The sequence below is a fragment of the Oncorhynchus tshawytscha genome, linkage group LG06 (genome assembly GCF_018296145.1).
Source record: "Oncorhynchus tshawytscha isolate Ot180627B linkage group LG06, Otsh_v2.0, whole genome shotgun sequence".
NCBI lineage: Eukaryota > Metazoa > Chordata > Actinopteri > Salmoniformes > Salmonidae > Oncorhynchus > Oncorhynchus tshawytscha.
Window position 1 is genome coordinate 21,353,519 of NC_056434.1, and position 20,578 is coordinate 21,374,096.

The 20,578-nt window shown below is 44.6% G+C and overlaps 1 protein-coding gene across 1 annotated transcript in view; it reads left to right on the top strand.

The window, feature by feature from the left end:
• Positions 1 to 20,578, top strand: part of LOC112252233 (potassium/sodium hyperpolarization-activated cyclic nucleotide-gated channel 2) — a 111,323-nt gene that overhangs the window by 84,820 nt on the left and 5,925 nt on the right. The window contains exons 5-7 of the mRNA XM_024423295.2: positions 5,655 to 5,801; positions 6,083 to 6,323; positions 8,700 to 8,864. Coding sequence (XP_024279063.1) covers positions 5,655 to 5,801; positions 6,083 to 6,323; positions 8,700 to 8,864 — 553 coding nt within the window. The remainder of the gene's footprint in view (positions 1 to 5,654; positions 5,802 to 6,082; positions 6,324 to 8,699; positions 8,865 to 20,578) is intronic.

Below are 20,578 nucleotides of genomic sequence, written 5' to 3' on the forward strand. Positions count from 1 at the left end.
TCACTTGTCCAATGTGCTTGTAATACAATGAAGGTGCTTTAACAGAGGAGAGCGCATTATAGGCTACATCTGCATGGCTTGGCAACCGTAAGACTACTCTAGCAGAGAGTCAACAGACAGAGAGCCAATCTGTGAGCTCAGGGTCAGCATGAACATGTAACTCTATCGTGTATCAGGACTTAGAAATAATGCAGGCAGAAATACAGGAGAGCACATTCATACCCCAACGAAACTGACATCTCGCTGTACGGCACAAAAGGGCCTAGACACAGGCCCGACTACCGTTCTGTTTTAGCTCAACCTGCCCCCCCCCGAGTTATTCCCAACAACAAAACATGAAGAGAGGTAGAAAGGGGAGGGGTAGAGATGAGAGAGAGACTAGATAGAAAAAGGGATGATGGATAGAGGAAAGGTAGATCAAAGAGAGAGGAAATTGAGGTAGAAAGGAGAGAGAGTGAGAGAGATGACAGAGATATGGAAGAGAGGTAAAGAGAGGAGGGACCAGTACGGAGGTAACAGAGGTAGAGAATGGTAGAATGGAGAGAAGTGTGGAGAGGATATAAAAATAGAGAGAGGAGATAGAGGTATAAAGGAAAGATGGTTGGGGAGGACGGACTCTGTGTTGTCCTGAAGAGAGTAATGATACCAGGCGATGGAAGCAGACAGGGTCACATCTCAGCACATCAAACTGCCCATATGTCACTTACCTCCTCAGCAGTGGCAAAACAGGCGAGGTCATTGTTGCTTCCATCCTCCCATTCATCCATTCATATAAATCCTGCCTGTTGGGATGGGCTATTGACATGCATGGAAAACATCAGTACTCTAAATGAATGCATGCATTACGTGTCTGATAATACTTTACTGAATTCCCCTCACTGCATAACCACACACATTTGGTGATGTGATGCATGTCTTATGTGATGCATGTCTAATGTGATGCATGCTATATGTTGAAAGGATACATCCATGTTCGATACACATCTGTCAGTCTGAAAGAAACAAGCATTGCGTCTGAAATTACACCCTATTCCCTAGATGCCATGATTATACGATGGGAGTGACCATGTTACTCGTGTAGCCTTGATTGATTTCCTGCTTGACAGCTGACTTGAAAGAAACAGTCCATTTTAGCACATATTTCATATTGTTGATATAAAGTGGAAAGGAATATTTACAATTGAGCCAGACAGTATAAACAATCATCAGTACTATGACTATCCACTGTATGACTAACTTCGACAGTATGTTCAATGAAAAAGCTAAGCACATAATATACCTCCCCAGGCCCATACATAAAGAAGGCAACATGTTGGGGCAGAGAGGGAGAGGGACCAAAGCCCCTGAGGTGGGGAGTGGCTGGATTGGCCCCTGAACTCCCAAGTGAGCCCGGTAGTGAGTCCTGAATCTGTATTGCAGCAATGAGTCACAGCTGGAGAGAGGGAGAGAGAGAGAGAGAGAGAGAGGCAGAGAGAGAGAGAGGCAGAGAGGCAGAGAGAGAGAGGCAGAGAGAGACAGAGGCAGAGAGAGACAGAGGCAGAGAGAGACAGAGGCAGAGAGAGACAGAGGCAGAGAGAGACAGAGGCAGAGAGAGACAGAGGCAGAGAGAGACAGAGGCAGAGAGAGAGACAGAGGCAGAGAGAGAGACAGAGGCAGAGAGAGAGACAGAGGCAGAGAGAGAGACAGAGGCAGAGAGAGAGACAGAGGCAGAGAGAGAGACAGAGGCAGAGAGAGAGACAGAGGCAGAGAGAGAGACAGAGGCAGAGAGAGAGACAGAGGCAGAGAGAGAGACAGAGGCAGAGAGAGAGACAGAGGCAGAGAGAGAGACAGAGGCAGAGAGAGAGACAGAGGCAGAGAGAGAGACAGAGGCAGAGAGAGAGGCAGAGGCAGAGAGAGAGGCAGAGGCAGAGAGAGAGGCAGAGGCAGAGAGGAGAGGCAGAGGCAGAGAGAGAGGCAGAGGCAGAGAGAGAGGCAGAGGCAGAGAGAGAGGCAGAGGCAGAGAGAGGCAGAGGCAGAGAGAGAGGCAGAGGCAGAGAGAGAGGCAGAGGCAGAGAGAGAGGCAGAGGCAGAGAGAGAGGCAGAGGCAGAGAGAGAGGCAGAGGCAGAGAGAGAGGCAGAGGCAGAGAGAGAGGCAGAGGCAGAGAGAGAGGCAGAGGCAGAGAGAGAGGCAGAGGCAGAGAGAGAGGCAGAGGCAGAGAGAGAGGCAGAGGCAGAGAGAGAGGCAGAGGCAGAGAGAGAGGCAGAGGCAGAGAGAGAGGCAGAGGCAGAGAGAGAGGCAGAGGCAGAGAGAGAGGCAGAGGCAGAGAGAGAGGCAGAGGCAGAGAGAGAGGCAGAGGCAGAGAGAGAGGCAGAGGCAGAGAGAGAGGCAGAGGCAGAGAGAGAGGCAGAGGCAGAGAGAGAGGCAGAGGCAGAGAGAGAGGCAGAGGCAGAGAGAGAGGCAGAGGCAGAGAGAGAGGCAGAGGCAGAGGAGAGAGAGGCAGAGGCAGAGAGAGAGGCAGAGGCAGAGAGAGAGGCAGAGGCAGAGAGAGAGGCAGAGGCAGAGAGAGGCAGAGGCAGAGGCAGAGGCAGAGAGAGAGGCAGAGGCAGAGAGAGAGGCAGAGGCAGAGAGAGAGGCAGAGGCAGAGAGAGAGGCAGAGGCAGAGAGAGAGGCAGAGAGAGAGGCAGAGGCAGAGAGAGAGAGAGGCAGAGGCAGAGAGAGAGGCAGAGGGGCAGAGAGGCAGAGGCAGAGGCGGAGGCAGAGGCGGAGGCGGAGGCAGAGGCGGAGGCGGAGAGAGAGGCGGAGGCGGAGAGAGAGGCGGAGGCGGAGAGAGAGGCGGAGGCGGAGAGAGAGGCGGAGGCGGAGAGAGAGGCGGAGGCGGAGAGAGAGGCGGAGGCGGAGAGAGAGGCGGAGGCGAGAGAGAGGCGGAGGCGGAGGCGGAGGCCGGAGGCCGGAGGCGGAGGCGGAGGCGGAGGCGGAGGCAGAGAGAGAGGCGGAGGCAGAGAGAGAGGCGGAGGCAGAGAGAGAGGCGGAGGCAGAGAGGAGGCGGAGAGAGAGGCGGAGGCAGAGAGAGAGGCGGAGGCAGAGAGAGAGGCGGAGGCAGAGAGAGAGGCGGAGGCAGAGAGAGGCGGAGGCAGAGAGGCAGAGGCAGAGAGAGAGGCAGAGGCAGAGAGAGAGGCAGAGGCAGAGAGAGGCAGAGGGAGAGAGAGGCAGAGAGAGAGAGAGGCAGAGAGAGAGAGAGGCAGAGAGAGAGAGAGGCAGAGAGAGGCAGAGAGAGAGGCAGAGAGAGGCAGAGAGAGAGGCAGAGAGAGAGGCAGAGAGAGGCAGAGGCAGAGGCAGAGAGGCAGAGAGGCAGAGGCAGAGGCAGAGGCAGAGGCAGAGGCAGAGGCAGAGGCAGAGGCAGAGGCAGAGGCAGAGGCAGAGGCAGAGGCAGAGGCAGAGACAGAGATAGAGAGAGAGCTTATGCAACATCATCCTACTTCAGATAGGGCTAGCATCACTACACTATTATCAGTCCATGTGGCTTGCCAATTAGTCACTTTGAATCAATAGGACCACAACTTCCTGTTGGTTCATTCATGTGTAGATTCATTAACACTTCCCCCTCCATGATGTCATGGTGGGTAGGGCCAAATGGGTGGTATGAAAAACAAGGCTGTTGATTCAATCACAACATATTTCCCCATTGTTTGTGGCTGTTTCTGCATCTGTTTTTGTACAATATTTTATTCACATATTTTATAACTAAATGGAAAGGGCAAAGGTTGTCCATGGTTGGAGGGGTGTTGTTCACTGTATTGCTCTAATACACAAGCTGTGTCACATGGTTAGGCTACCGTTTTCTTCTCTCACCACTAGCTTTGTTGTGTGACAGGAGTGTGCATTGTTTACTGAAACCCAATGATGCTCGAAACTGGGAGAAAACCCAATTATCTGCTCTTATAAAACCTAGACAGCATTGTCAATGAATTAGCAAATACCCTGTTTATTCTTCTGTTCAGCAACAAAGACATTATACACTGACTGTACAAAACATTAGGAGCACCTTCCTAATATTGTGTTGCACTCCCTTTTGCCCTCAGAATAACCTCAATTCATCGGGGCATGGACTCTACAAGGTGTCGAAAGAATTCCACAGGGATCCTGGCCTATGTTGACTCCAATGCTTCCCACAGTTGTGTCAAATTGGCTGGATGTCCTTTTGGAGGTGGATCCCAGCAGCGCTGCAGTTCTTAACAAACTCAAACCAGTGCACCTGGCACCTACTACCACACCCCCGCACTTTAATCTTTTGTCTTGCCCATTCACCCTCTGAATGGCACACATACACAATCCATGTCTTAATTGTCTCAAGGCTTAAAAATCATTCTGTAACCTTTCTCCTCCCCTTCATCTACACTGACTGAAGTGGATTTAACAAGTGACATCAATAAGGGATCATAGCTTCACCTGGATTCACCTGGTCAGTCTATGTCATGGAAAGAGCAGGTGTTCTTAATGTTTTGTACACTTAGTGAACATTAAAGGGCATCATAAGACAATACTGGAGCTACAATATATCTTTCATAAAAGTAGGTGTAAAGTGTGTTTTAAGCGAGCACAATTGACACAATTTGATCGGCAGCTCCCTCAAAAAGAGAGAAGGAAACACTAAATTAAACTTAAATTGTGTAAATCATAAAAATTACATTTGAGCAGGGATCTTCTCTCTATGAATAAGCATAGAATATACTTAGCCAGCTACCGCTTTACAAACATCAGTTCAGAACTGTAAGCTACCCCTGTGCATATACTCATCAATTCCATTTAAAATAGTGTACATCTAAGCCTCTTAGAATGGTGTCCAAGTACAGAAATGCATGCTGCTCACATTAATAACTAACCCTGTCTTCCACTGAATACAGTCATCATCATACCAAAGAGTGGTTCCATGTCCAATAATAGGACTACTGTAGGCAGCTAAACAGTTGTGGCAGGGTTATATTGGTTTGTGTTGACTGAGAGCAGGCCTGTGTTTGGATATACATTAAATATAGCAGGTACACTTCTCCACTGACAGAGTAGAGCATGAATACATCTCTGTAGGTTTCCGGAGCTGTCACGTTTCCTCAAAAACTTTTTTGGGTCCTCCCAACAGCTCTCTAGCATATATAGGTCAGGAGATGGCTGTGAACGTGTCCTCCCAGTCTTTCCTATATGTTCAATGTACACCATGAGGCATAGGAAACATATAGTATCACTGAAAGATGTTTAGCTCATGGTTTAGAGATATACAATCTGTTTTTATGGTGAATTATATTGAATGAGAATGCATATATCGACCACAATGCATTGAATACTAGTATTAATGTTCGTATGACATTGAAAGAATAGTTTGGTTAAAATGTACATTTGTCAAACATCGTCTAATACAGTCTACAGATGCCATTGAATATTGACTTTCGGAAATTGGACTAGCTTATATATACACACGTCTTTGTCCCCCAAACTTTAATTTGGGGAATAACTTTTTCCTTTAATAAGCAGGTGCTGTAGAGCATATTCCACATTCTCCATTCATATAAACAGAATGCTGTTTACTTTGACCTTTTTCTTCCCTCCCTCTGTCTCTCTCCCTCTGTCTCTCTCCCTCTGTCTCTCTCCCTCTGTCTCTCTCCCTCTGTCTCTCATTCTATAGTACAAACAAGTGGAGCAGTACATGTCTTTCCACAAACTGCCAGCTGACTTCCGACAGAAAATCCATGACTACTACGAGCACAGATACCAGGGCAAGATGTTTGATGAGGAGAGCATCCTGGAGGAGCTTAATGAACCACTGCGGGAGGTAAAACAACAAAACACACCATCAAAACTCTGACAATGTCTCACACTTAAAGAGTGGAACAAATGATCCAAAAATACATGGATTTCTCTGCAAAGCTTCATCGTTGTCTTTTGCAAATATGTCCCTTAACAACATTTGAAGTTCTGAGCCTCTTGTTCTACTAAGTCATTAAACCAAACAAATGAGTCCATACATTTTGTTTCCATTTCCCCACCTTTGCTATGTTAGATTTAGACTTAACAAAATTGCAATTCAGTAAAAGTCATGATATTTACCCTTAGGAAATTGTCAACTTCAACTGCCGTAAGCTGGTGGCGTCCATGCCCCTGTTTGCCAACACCGACCCCAACTTTGTGACGGCTATGTTGACTAAGCTCCGCTTTGAGGTCTTCCAGCCTGGAGATTACATCATCAGGGAGGGCACCATCGGCAAGAAGATGTACTTCACCCAACATGGTGTGACCAGTGTCCTGACCAAAGGAACCATGGGCATGAAGCTCTCAGATGGATCCTATTTTGGAGGTGTGGATGGTCAACAATATACAGTATTACTACTTTTCTAGGATTGAGTTTTCTACAACTTTCCTAAGATCTGCTGCTGGAAAACCTGGGATCAATAGATTCTATATTATTCTATTCTATAATGGTGCTAATAACACACATCTACTATAGAACATAAGTTGCATACATTACAGTACATTCATATAGACTTAATTCCTGTTCTTTGCTCCATATAAATCCAATGGTTTACATTAAAACTGTAGCAGACAAGAGAATGAAAAGGAAAAGAAAAACACCCTGACATTTGAGTTTGACTTCTTCTCGTTAGTCTTCTCGCCCCGCAGCCAGTTTTATCCCACTTCCCCATGCAGCCTGTCCTCCCCCTGCCTGTTTGGGGACTCAGCGCTGTTGTTGATCCACAAAAAAGCAGTCATTTTCTCAGGGTCTGGGGACATTCTTCACACCCGGCTCCTCTTCAGATGAGTTTCCACTAATTACCACAGCCACAAAGGCATTTGTAAAAATGTATGAATCGAAAATGAGCTTTAATCACTTAGCAGTGTGGTCAAGGTTAGGCTGACGTTAGGTTTAAAATCACATTTTAAGATTAATTGTAGAAATAGGCAGGGTCCATGACTTTGTGGCTGTGGTAACTAGTGACGACCCTTTAGAAGAGCAGAGTTCACTTCAGTGGTGCTGTGGGTTGGGCTGTGAGGTGACAGGAGCATGGGCGGGTGTTGAAGGAATGTCTGAGATCCACAGCAGCACAAATGCCCATTAATAACAGCTAATTAGTCCACAGAACACTGATGACAGAACCATTATATGCCACTAGGAAGCCAACCTTTTTTTACATGGCATGGGTTAGGAGGAGAATACTTGATCAGAATATCTGTTAGATTTGTGGTGGTGTTTGTGGTTGATTCATCTGCTATTGCTGACAATGTATATGATTGCTGGAGAAAATAGGAAGAGTGAATATGGAAAGAAGGTAGAAGCAAGGTAATGGAGTGGCAGGTAGCCTAGTGGTTAGAGCATTGGGCCAGTAACTGAAAGGTTGCTTGATCGAATCCCTGAGCTGACAAGGTAAAAATCTGTTGTTCTACCCCTGAACAAGGCAGTTAACCCACTGTTCCTAGGCAGTCATTGTGAATAAGAATTTGTTCTTAACTGACTTGCCTAGTAAAATAATGTAATAGTTGATCAAATATGTTATTTTACCTTTATTTAACTGGGCAAGTCAGTTAAGAATAAATTCTTATTTTCAATGATGAGGGATTAAATGTGGGCATTAGGGAAGTATATGTCATCTCTACATGACATAGCCCATATTTGTTTTTAAAGGGTGAGTAAGTGGGTGTAGTAGGGTCAGAAAAGTCACATCCCAGCATTGAGTTCTGCTGTTTGCCTCTGCATCGCTCAGCACAGCTGAGAAAACAGAGTATGATTAATCTTGTGAAGAACTGTAAATCCCCCACTAAATAGCGAAGAGACACATGGCTGCGCTGACACTCAAGGTCACACTTTAATACCCTCTGAATAAGGAGCCATTTTGAGAGTGGGGGAGCGGATCTGGGGTGGAGAAGGTCACTGAGGTTATTATGTAAATGTATAACTCATGTATAGAACATCACTTTGTTGCTATTTAATGGTGTGTGGGCGTCTATCCCGCGGGTGGAAGCTGATATTGACTGCGCTTGTTAATTCCTCTATTTCCATGGCCCCCAGGGGGTTTGCCTACCGCTGGAGAGGCTGATCTGTAGAGTGAAGCCAGTGCAGGGTTTCCACTTGTTGCCAAAGCCACAAAGGCGATATTCTAAAAATGAGTAAAAGCAAGTAAATTACTGCATACAGTAAATTACATTCCAGTGGGGGGTTTTCTTCACAGAGAGCCAGAAGATACCTTTCACACGTGACAGGGGAGTGAGTCGGGAAAGCCGGGGAGGCAGCGGAGTAAAAAGAGCACATGGTTGCCAAGACAACAGTCAGTCACAGGCCAGAGAAGGAAGGGTAACACCTGAATGAAATGAACCTTGGCTCCACCACCTCTCCAGCTCTGCAGCTCCCTCCCTTCACTAAGCTGTCACAGTTGGGTCTTTGTTTTAACGGCCTATCTCAGTAAAATGACCCATTTCCACGTGTGATAAATTGATACTGTAGGATTGTGTGTGCTTTGTATTTGATTCCTACTAGTGTAACCATGTTTTTTCTGAGGTTAGAACAACAGGACTAAATGAGCGTGTCATGTCCAAGTGACTTTTGTCATGAGCATGACATTCAAATGGCTCATGTTTCTTTGACATGTTTCTGTAGCTGAGATACAGTAATGATGGTCCCTCTGGCTGTGTAGTAATTGTGTCTGTCTCTGACACTCCTGTCTCTCTCTCCCTCCCACAGAGATCTGTCTGTTGACCCGAGGTAGACGGACGGCCAGTGTGCGAGCGGACACGTACTGCCGTCTCTACTCCCTGTCTGTGGATAACTTTAATGAGGTGCTGGAGGAGTATCCCATGATGAGACGAGCCTTCGAGACTGTGGCCATCGACCGACTGGACCGGATAGGTGAGACCATCCTACCACCAATAAAAAAAGCCGATACATGATTAGCTATGGGCATAGTTGAGGCATTTTGTGTCATTCATAGAATCAGCAGAACAAAGACGAACATATCTATCGATGAAACCTATTGTAACTATGCAACTAATAATTTATCTTTGATTTCCCTTTTTTTATATGTCATATTAACATGTCATATTCATAGCTATCAAAAGGATATGACTTTTGCAAGATGTGAATATTGTCTATGACTTGAGTGTGCCATACTCCCCTTGTTTACACTAAATGTGCTCACAGGATGTGTGATGCTCATTTGTAAAAGTGATTTATCAGCACACTGTCTAAACAGCTGTCTATGCTCTCGTGTGTGGGAAGGAGGGAGCCGTTTTCCCTCAGTTGCTGCTCTTACCACCAGTGTTGCTACGCTGTCAGTCACTCAACTGTCATCAGAAAGCACCTGGTTAGTGAATTCCGTGCCATGAGTGTAAACAAATCATATATTTTTGCTAAACGGAGCAGGCAAGCCCCCTGTCTCGCCCAGGTTAATGTGATGATGACGTTATCCCTCGTTCACGTGACTTCACATGTTTACAAAAGGGGCCCTGCATCCCCCACCTGCCAGTGGTTGCCATGGCAGCTAGATTCCACATCACGTACGAGCTGTTCGTTTCACTCATTTGGAGGAGATTAAGGTGTCTTTGGTCATTGACAACAGGCTAACAGCTACCCTGAACAGAGCATAGTGGAACATAGGACTAGGAATATTCTGTTTAATTTGCCTGCTGTTTCCTGACAGCAGAAGTCTCTTGCATCAAAGGCTCAGTATTTCATGTGGCCTGACTAACAAGTATAGAACGCTAATTAATTCCAAATCTAAACAGAAATTCAAAGGAGGATGACAATTATCTTTCAACCTAGGAGTTTTTTTGGAACACGGAGTCTTTTTCCGAGACCTTCAACTGAAGCCCTAAAGAAATCATGTTTATATATTTAATATCTGCTGTCTCACAGTTTACATAGTGTATTACAACGCTCTGGCTCCTTTAGATGTCTATGGGAGAGACAGCCCAGCAAACTGGGAACATTCCCAGAACATTAGCTAAGATACCCATTACTTTCTAGTTAGGGTTTTATCTAACATTAGTATGATAACATCCCAAAAACATTCAATTGATAACATTTTTTTTAATCCTTTGAGTGTTCGCATAACATTCACAAAAATGTTGTGCACAACATCTTTAAAACCTACAACAGAACATTCCCCAAAAGTTCTCATTAGGTTTCCAGGTAATGTAATAACCCAATTTACCAGAAGAAAATGGTTCTGTGAAAGTTCCCAGAACATTCGTTAGGTTGCGGCAAATGTTAACATGGTTAATTGTTAATTGCAGCAAATGTTAACATAAAATTGTCCAGTCGTGCTGATGATTATACAATGTTTGTATAAAATATTCACCTGATGTTGCCAGAACATTTCCAGAACACATGTGGGGGCGTCACAAAAGATATGTTCTAAAACAGAAGAAACTGTCCAGTTGTGCGAATAATTATACAATGTAAATTGCCATTAAATCTGGAGAGAAACATAATGGAGATGTTTTCCAATCTGCTTAAGTTTTAAAAATTAAGGAGCTACAAACTTGTGTGCTGAGAATGTTGTGGTAAAACCGACATTTTCTGAGGACCTCCAAGACCAGGTAAAATGTATATTGCGTGAACATCAATGGAATATTATGTTAAACCTAAAACAAATATGTTATTTTAACCACATCAAATGGACTATTTTGGAAATTGTGGAACATTGTGGGAATTGTTAGATTTTTTTATTTTATCCTTATTTTACCAGGTAAGTTGACTGAGAACATATTCTCCTTTTTATTTAATTTTATATTTCACCTTTATTTAACCAGGTAGGCTAGTTTGCAACTAGTTTGCAACTGCGACCTGCCCAAGATAAAGCAAAGCAGTTCAACACCTACAACAACACAGAGTTACACATGGAATAAACAAACATATAATCAATAATACAGTAGAAAAATCTATATACAACATGTGCAAAGGAAGTAGAATAAGAGGTAAGGCAATAAATAGTCCATGGTGTCGAAGTAATTACAATATAGCAATTTAACACTGGAATGGTAGAATGTTGCAGAAGATGAATGTACAAGTAGAGATACTGGGGTGCAAAGGAGCAAGATAAATAAATAAATAAATACAGTATGGGGATGAGGTAGTTTGGATGGGCTATTTAGAGATGAGCTATGTACAGGTACAGTGATCTGCTCTGACAGCTGGTGCTTAAAGCTAGTGAGGGAGGTAAGAGTCTCCAGCTTTAGTGATTTTTGCAGTTTGTTCCAGTCATTGGCAGCAAAGAACTGGAAGGAGAGGCGGCCAAAGGAATAATTGGCTATGGGGGTGACCAGTGAGATATACCTGCTGGAGCGCGTGCTACGGGTGGGTGCTGCTATGGTGACCAGTGAGGTGAGACAAGGTGGGGCTTTACCTAGCAGAGACTTGTAGATGACCTGGAGCCAGTGGTTTTGGCGACGAGTATGAAGCGATGGCCAACGAGAGCGTACAGGTCACAGTGGTGGGTAGTATTTATGGCTTTGGTGACAAAACGGATGGCACTGTGATAGACTGCATCCAATTTGTTGAGTAGAGTGTTGGAGGCTATTTTGTAAATGACATCGCCGAAGTCAAAGATTGGTAGGATGTTCAGTTTTACGAGGGTATGTTTGGCAGCATGAGTGAAGGATGCTTTGTTGCGAAATAGGAAGCTGATTCTAGATTTAATTTTGGATTGGAGATGTTTAATGTGAGTCTGGAAGGAGAGTTTACAGTCTAACCAGACACCTAGGTATTTGTAGTTGTCCACATATTCTAAGTCAGAACCGTCCAGAGTAGTGATGCTGGATGGGCGTGCAGGTGCGGGCAGTGATCGGTTGAAGAGCATGCATTTAGTTTTACTAGCATTTAAGAGCAGATGGAGGCCACGGAAGGAGAGTTGTATGGCATTGAAGCTCGTCTGGAGGTTGGTTAACACAGTATCCAAAGAAGGGCCAGAGGTATACAGAATGTTGTTGTCTGCGTAGAGGTGGATCAAAGAACCACCAGCAGCAAGAGCGACATCATTGATGTATACAGAGAAGAGAGTCGGCCTGAGAATTTAACCCTGTGGTACCCCCATAGAGTCCGCCAGAGGTCTGGACAACAGGCCATCCGATTTGACACACTGAACTCTATCAGAGAAGTAGTTGGTGAACCAGACGATGCAATCATTTGAGGAACCATGGCTGTTGAGTCTGCCAATAAGAATGTTGTGATTGACAGAGTCGGAAGCCTTAGCCAGGCCGATGAATACGGCTGCACAGTACTGTCTCTTATCGATGGACCTTGAGCGTGGCTGAGGTGCACCCATGACCAGCTCTGAAACCAGATTGCATAGCGGAGAAGGTACGGTGGGATTAGAAATGATCAGTGATCTGTTTGTTAACTTGTCTTTCAAAGACCTTAGAAAGGCAGGGTAGAATAGATATAGGTCTGTAGCAGTTTGGTTCTAGAGTGTCTCCCCCTATGAAGAGGGGGATGACCGCGGCAGCTTTCCAATCTATGGGAATCTCAATCGATACGAAAGAGAGGTTAAACAGGCTAGTAATAGGGGTTGCAACAATTTCGGCAGATCATTTTAGAAAGAGAGAGGTCCAGATTGTCTAGCTCTGCGGATTTGTAGGGGGACAGATTTTGTAGCACTTTCAGAACATCAGCTATCTGGATTTGGGTGTAGGAGAAGTGGAGGAGTTTGGGTGAGTTTGCTGTGAGGGGTGGAGGGCTGTTGATCGGGGTAGGGTTAGCCAGGTGGAAAGCTTGGCCAGCTGTAGAAAAATGCTTATTAAAATACTCAATTATAGTGGATTTATCGGTGATGACATCACTTCCCAGCTGTCCAGTGGGCATCTGGGAAGAGGGGCAGCTGGGAAGAGGTGCTCTTATTCTCCATGGACTTTACAGTGTCCCAGAACTTTTGGGAGTTTGTGCTACAGGATGCAAATTTCTGCTTGAAAAAGCTAGCCTTAGCTTTCCTAACTGCCTGTGTATATTTGTTCCTAACTTCCCTGAAAAGTTGCATATCACGGGGGCTGTTCGATGCTAATGCAGAACGCCACAGGATGTTTTTGTGCTGGTCAAGGGCAGTCAGGTCTGGAGAGAACCAAGGGCTATATCTGTTCCTGGTTCTAAATTTTTTGAATGACACATGCTTATTTAAGATGGTGAGGAAGGCACTTTTAAAGAATAACCAGGCATCCTCTACTGACGGGATGAGGTCAGTATCCTTCCAGGATACCCCGGCCAGGTTGATTAGAATGGCCTGCTCGCTGAAGTGTTTTATGGAGCTTTTGACAGTGATGAGGGATGGTCGTTTGACCGCAAACCCATTACGGATGCAGGCAATGAGGCAGTGATCGCTGAGATCTTGGTTGAAAACAGCAGAGGTGTATTTGAAGGGCAAGTTGGTTAGGATGATATATTTGAGGGTGCTCGGATTTGGGGTTGTACCTGGTGGGTTCATTGATAATCTGTGTGAGATTTAGGGCATCAAGCTTAGATTGTAGGATGGCCGGGGTGTTAAGCATGTCACAGTTTACGTCAACTAGCAGCACGAGCTCTGAAGATAGATGGGGGGAAATCAATTCACATATGGTATCCAGGGCACAGCTGGGTGCAGAGGGTGGTCTATAGCAAGTGGCAACGGTGAGAGACTTGTTTCAGGAAAGATGGATTTTTAAAAGTAGAAGTTTGAATTATTTGGGTACAGATCTGGATAGTAAGACAGAACTCTGCAGGCTAACACCGCCCCTTTTGGCAGTTCTATCTTGTCGGAAAATGTTATAGTTAGGGATAGAAATTTCAGGGTTTTGGGGTGACTTCCTAAGCCAGGATTCAGACATGACTAGGACATCCGGGTTGGCAGAGTATGCTAAAGCAGTCAATAAAACAAACTTAGGGAGGATGCTTCTAATGTTAACATGCATGAAACCAAGGCTTTTACGGTTACAGAAGTAAACAAATGAGAGCACCTGGGGAGTAGGAGTGGAGCTAGGCACTGCATGGCCTGGATTAACCTCTACATCACCAAAGGAACAGAGGAGCAGTAGGATGAGTACGGCTAAAGACTATCAGGACTGGTCCTCTAGTTTGTTCAGAGCGGAGAGTAAAAGGATCAGGTTTCTGGGCGTGAGAGAATAGATTCAAGTTATAATGTACAGACAGAGGTATGGTAGGATGTAGGTACATTGGAGGTAAACATAGACATTGAGTAATGATGAGAGAGATATTGTCTCTAGAGACGTTTAAACCAGGTGATGTCACTGCATATGTGGGAGGTGTAACTAAATGGTAGGTTAAGACATATTTACAGCAACAACCTGGGGAATAGTTACAGGGGAGAGGAGGGGGGATGAATTAGCAAATTTGAATGTTCTGTGCAACCTACAGTACCAGTCAAAAGTTTGGACACACCTACTCATTCCAGAGGTTTTCTTTATTGTCACTATTTTCTACATTGTAGAATAATAGTGAAGACATCAAAACTATGAAATAACACATATGGAGTCATGTAGTAGCCAAAAAACTGTTAAACAAATCAAAATATATTTTAAATTCTTCAAAGTAGCAACCCTTTGCCTTGATGACAGCTTTGCATACTCTTGACATTCTCTCAACCAGCTTCATGAGGTAGTCACCTGGAATGCATTAGTTGAACATTTATTTGTGGAATTTCTTTCCTTCTTTATGCCTTTGAGCCAATCAGTAGTGTTGTGACATGGTAGGGGTGGTATACAGAAGATAGCCCTACTTGGTAAAATACCATATTATGGCAGGAACAGCTCAAATAAGCAAAGAGAAACAACAACAAAAGTTGTGGCAAAATGGCTTAAGGACAACAAAGTCAAGGTATTTGAGTGGCCATCACAAAGCCCTGACCTCATTTCCACAGAAAATATGTGAGCAGAACTGAAAAAGCGTGTGCGAGCAAGGAGGCCTACAAACCTGTTTCAGTCACACCAGCTCTGTCAGGAGGAATGGGTCAAAATTCACCCAACGTATTATGGGAAGCTTGTGGGAGGCTACCCGAAACATTTGACCAAAGTTAAACAATTTAAAAGCAATGCTACCAAATACTAATTGAGTGTATGTTAACTTCTGGCACACTGGGAAAATGATGAATGAAATCAAATCTGATATAAATCATTCTCTCTACTATTCTTTCTACTATTTTAAAATAAAGTGGTGATCGTAACTGACCTAAGACAGGGGATTTTTACTAGGATTAAATGTCAGGAATTGTGAAAAAACTGTTTAAATGTATTTGGCTAAGGTGTATGTAAACTTCTGACTTCAACTGTATATGTATATATATATGTATATAGGTAAGCGTATGTATGCATGTATATGGATATATAAATATATGGGTGATTGGAAATGATGCAGACAATTACATTGATGGAAGCAACAATCTATCGGCAACATTAAAGCTGACCCAGCCCCTAAAAAACCCCAACATAAAACCTTATACAAATCTGTTCATATACACCCTAAAGAAGAGTATTACACATTTTAAAAACATTTTCTGAGAAGCGAGTACTTAGATATGTTCATTTTCACATTTTAATATATTTTTTGGAATGTTTGGGAATTACAGAGACCTTTGTAAAAATTATATAGTAATATAGAGTGGGAAAGCAACCGTGCTTTTGGACAATTAATAGGACACTGCAGTATATAAAACCGAATAAAAATATCTGTCTTGTCCAGGACCAGAGACTACGCAGACCGGTGCACCATAGCCAACCAGAGCTACAGTAGGCCTTCATGCAAACAAGCCATTTGCCACATAGGCCTGTCATCATTCACTTTGAACTGGACTGTGTGTTTACAGGCAGTAGGACCTGTCATCACTCACTTTGAACTGGACTGTGTGTTTACAGGCAGTAGGGCTTGTCATCATTCACTTTGAACTGGACTGTGTGTTTACAGGCACTAGGGCCTGTCATCATTCACTTTGACCTGGACTGTGTGTTTACAGGCAGTTGCAACAGAGTGACTTTAGATCACTAGAACACATTCGCCAAAAGCCACCTGAATGGATTTCTACAAATATGTTAATACCACAGGAGTCCTCTTACATTTGTGAACTGTACAGTAATCAAACAACTATGAATGTTGTCCTCTTAGGTCTCTCTTTATGTTGTGTTGTCCAAAATATTGAGTCATTGACACTGAAACAGTGCATGCCGAATGGAGGCAGCTGACAAGTTACCAAACCAGCTGTGATTTACAACCTGAGAGCAATATTTATTGGACTACCAACAAATGTACTGGTGAATTATATTAATCATGCATTGACCTGCATCCATCTATTCTGTCAACAAAGCCTTAGTGTACATCATCAAATGTTGAGTCAAACATAATTTATTTTTAAAACCTAAAGTTGGTTTTGTAGCATAAACTGGGAATTTTATATTTTTGACTGACATTATAATTGTCTGTATGGAAATGCTATCAGTTCCACATTAAATAACAGATTAAATATGTACTAGGAACATTCTTGCAACATCAGTTGAATGCTTTTTGGACCCTAAAAGAAAGATTGCAGAATCATCCGCACAACTGGACAGTTGTTGTGTTTTGTGTACAGTACTGTGCAAAAGTTTTAGGCAGGTGTGAAAAAATGTTGTAAAATAAGAATGCTTTCCAAAATAGGCATGTTAATAGATTATATTTATCAATTAACTAAATGCAAAGTGAGTGAACAGAAGAAAAATCTAAATCAAATCCATATGTGCTGTGACTACCCTTTTCCTTCAAAATAGCATCAATTCTTCTAGGTACATTTGTATTTGTATTTATTATTTATTATTTATTTATTATGTATTTATTATGAATCCCTATTAGCTGCTGCCAAAGCAGTAGCTACCCGTTTATACAATTTTAAAAACCTTACAATACATTCACAGATTTCACAACACACTGTGTGCCTTCAAGCCCCTACTCCACCACTACCACATATCTGCAGTACTAAATCCATGTGTATGTATAGTGCACATGTTATCGTGTGTGTGTGTGCGTGTGTGTGTGTCTGTGTGTGTGTGTGTGTGCGCGTCTGTGCCAATGTTTGTGTTGCTTCACAGTCCCCGCTGTCCCATAAGGTGTTTTTTAATCTGTTTTTTGAAATCTTATTTTATTGCTTGCATCAGTTACTTGATGTGGAATAGAGTTCCATGTAGTCATGGCTCCATGTAGTACTGTGTGCCTCCCATAGTCTGTTCTGGACTTGGGGACTGGGAAGAGACCTCTTGTGGCATGTCTTGTGGGGTATGCATGGGTGTCTGAGCTGTGTGCCAGGAGTTTAAACAGACAGATAGCTCTCATAAATAAAAGTAGTGATGAAGTCAATCTCTCCTCCACTTTCAGCCAGGAAAGATTGACATGCGTATTATTAATATTAGCTCCCTGTGTACATCCAAGGGCCAGTCGTGCTGCCCTGTTCTGAGCCAATTGCAATTTTCCTAAGTGTCACGGCTGGCTGAAGGACTGGACCAAGGTGCAGCATGATAAGCGTACATTTTCTCTTTATTAAAAATGACGCCGACAAAACAAAGAACAAAACCAAACCGTGAAGCTTTGGGCTATGTGCCCTGAACAAAGTCAAAGTTAACTTCCCACAAAACAGGTTGGGGAAAAGGGTACCTAAGTATGGTTCTCAATCAGAGACAACGATAGACAGCTGTCCCTGATTGAGAACCATACCAGGCCAAGACATAGAAATACAAAACATAGAAAAAAGGACATAGAATGCCCACCCTAGTTACACTCTGGCCTAACCAAAATAGAGAATAAATAGCCTCTCTATGGCCAGGACGTGACAGTACCCCCCCACCCCAAATGTGCGGACTCCGGCCTCAAAACCTGACTCTAAAGGGGTGGGTCCGGGTGGGCCTTCTTACGGCGGCGGCTCAGGTGCGGGACGTGGACCCCGCTCCACCTCAGTCTTGGCCCACGTAGGCGCCTCTGGAGCGGGCCCCGGACTGAAGACCCTCGTAGAGGGCGCCACTGGACTGAGGGGCGCCTCTGGACTGAGGGGTGACTCTGGACTGAGGGGCTGCGGCTCTGGCAGCTCCGGACAGGAGGGCTGCTCTGGCAGCTCCGGACAGGAGGGCGGCTCTGGCAGCTCCGGACAGGAGGGCGGCACTGGCAGCTCCGGACAGGAGGGCGGCTCTGGCAGCTCCGGACAGGAGGGCGGCTCTGGCAGCTCCGGACAGGAGGGCGGCTCTGGCAGCTCCGGACAGGAGGGCGGCTCTGGCAGCTCCGGACAGGAGGGCGGCTCTGGCAGCTCCGGACAGGAGGGAGACTCTGGCAGCTCCGGACAGGCGGGGCACTCTGGAGGGAGGAGATGGAGAGACAGCCTGGTGCGTGGGGCTGCCACCAGAGGCCTGGTGCGTAGTGGAGGCACTGGATACACAGGGCCGTGGAGGCGCACTGGCGGTCTCGAGCGCAGAGCTGGCCCCACCCGTTCTGGCTGGATGCCAGCTTCCCCCCGGCAAATGCGGGAAGCTGGCACCGAGCATACAGGCCTGTGAATACTCCGCCTCGGTACCGTGCGCATCACCCCATAGCACGGTGCCTGACCAGTCCCATACTTGCCACGGTAAGCATGGGGAGTTGGCTCAGGTCTGCTTCCTGACTCTGCCACACTCCCTGTGTGCTCTCCCCCCAAAAAGTTTTTGGGGCTGCCTCTCGGGCTTCCTTGCCAGCCGTGTTCCCACATACCACTGGTTCCTCTCTCCGGCTGCCTCTGCTCTCCTAGCTGCCTCCACCTTTTCCCATGGAAGGCAATCCCTTCCCACCAGGATCTCCTCCCACGTGTAGACTCCCTTGCCGTCCAGAACGTCCTCCCATGTCCAGGAGTCCACCTTACCATGCTGCTTGGTCCGTTGGTGGTGGGAAGTTCTGTCGGCGTAATTTTTTAATAAAGTTCAAATGTACGCTTACCATGCTGCATCTTGGTCCAGTACTTCAGCCAGCCGTGACACTAAGTCCTTTTTTGTGACACCTGACCACACAACTGAACAGTAGTTAAGGTGTGACAAAACTAGGACCTGTTGGACTTGTCTTGTTGATAGTGTTGTTAAGAAGGCAGAGCATTGCTTTATTATAGACAGACTTCTCCCCATCTTAGCGACTACTGCATCAATATGTTTTGACCATAACAATTTACAATCTAGGGTTACTCCAAACAGTTTAGTCATCTCAACTTGCTCAATTTCCACATTATTTATTACAAGATTTAGTTGAGGTTTAGGGTTTAGCGAGTGTTTTGTTCTAAATACAATGCTTTTACTTTTATAAATATTTAGGGCTAACTTATTCCTTGCCACCCAGTCTGAAACTAACTGCAGCTCTTTGTTGAGTGTTGCAGTCATTTCAGTCACTGTAGTAGCTGACGTGTATGGTGTTGAGTCATCCCCATACACAGACACTCTGGCTTTACTCAAAGGCAGTGGCATGTCGTTAGTGAAAACTGAAAAAAAGCAAGGGGCCTAAACAGCTACCCTGGGGAATTCCAGATTCTAACTGGATTATATTTGAGAGGCTTCCATTAAAGAACACCATGCTCTGTTAGACAAGTAACTCTTTATCCACATTATAGCAGGGGGTGTAAAGCCATAACATATACGTTTTTCCAGCATCAGACTATGATCGATAATGTCAAAAGCTGCACTGAAGTCTAACAAGACAGCCCCCACAATCATTTTATCATCAATTTCTCTCAGACAATCATCAGTCATTTGTGTAAGTGCTGTGCTTGTTGAGTGTCCTTCCCTATAAGCATGCAGAAATTCTGTTGTAAATTGGTTTACTGTGAAATAGCATTGTATCTTGTCAAACACAATTTGATAACTGGCTGATTGGTCGGCTATTTGAGCCAGTAAAGGGGGCTTTACTATTCTTGGGTATCAGAATAACTTTAGCTTCCCTCCAGGCCTGAGGGCACACACTCTCTTGAAGGCTTAAATTGAAGATGTGGCAAATAGGAGTGGCAATATTGTCTGCTATTATCCTCAGTAATTTTCCACCCTGATTGTCAGACCCCAGTGGCTTGTCATTGTCGATAGACAATATTTTTTTCACCTCTTCCACATTGAATTCACGGAATTCAAAAGTACAATTCTTGTCTTTCATAATTTGGTCCGATATACTTCGATGTGTAGTGTCATCGTTTGTTGCTGGTATGTCATCCCTAAGTTTGCTTATCTTGCCAATGGAGAAGTCATTAAAGTAGTTTGCAAAATCAGTGGGCTTTGTGATGAATGAGCCATCTGATTCAATGAATGAAGGACCCGAGTTGGCTTTTTCCCCCAACATTTTATTTAAGGTGCCCCAAAGCTTTTTACTATTATTCTTTATATAATTTATCTTTGTTTCATAGTGTAGTTTATTTTTTATTTAGTTTAGTCACATGATTTCTTAATTTGCAGTATGCTTGCCAATCAGTTTGGCTGCCAGACTTAATTGCCATACCTTTTGCCTCATCCCTCTCAACCATACAATTTTTTAATTCCTCATCAATCCACGGGGATTTAACAGTTATTACAGTAATTTTCTTAATGGGTGCGTGCTTATTAGTAACTGGAATAAGTAGTTTCATAAATGTGTCA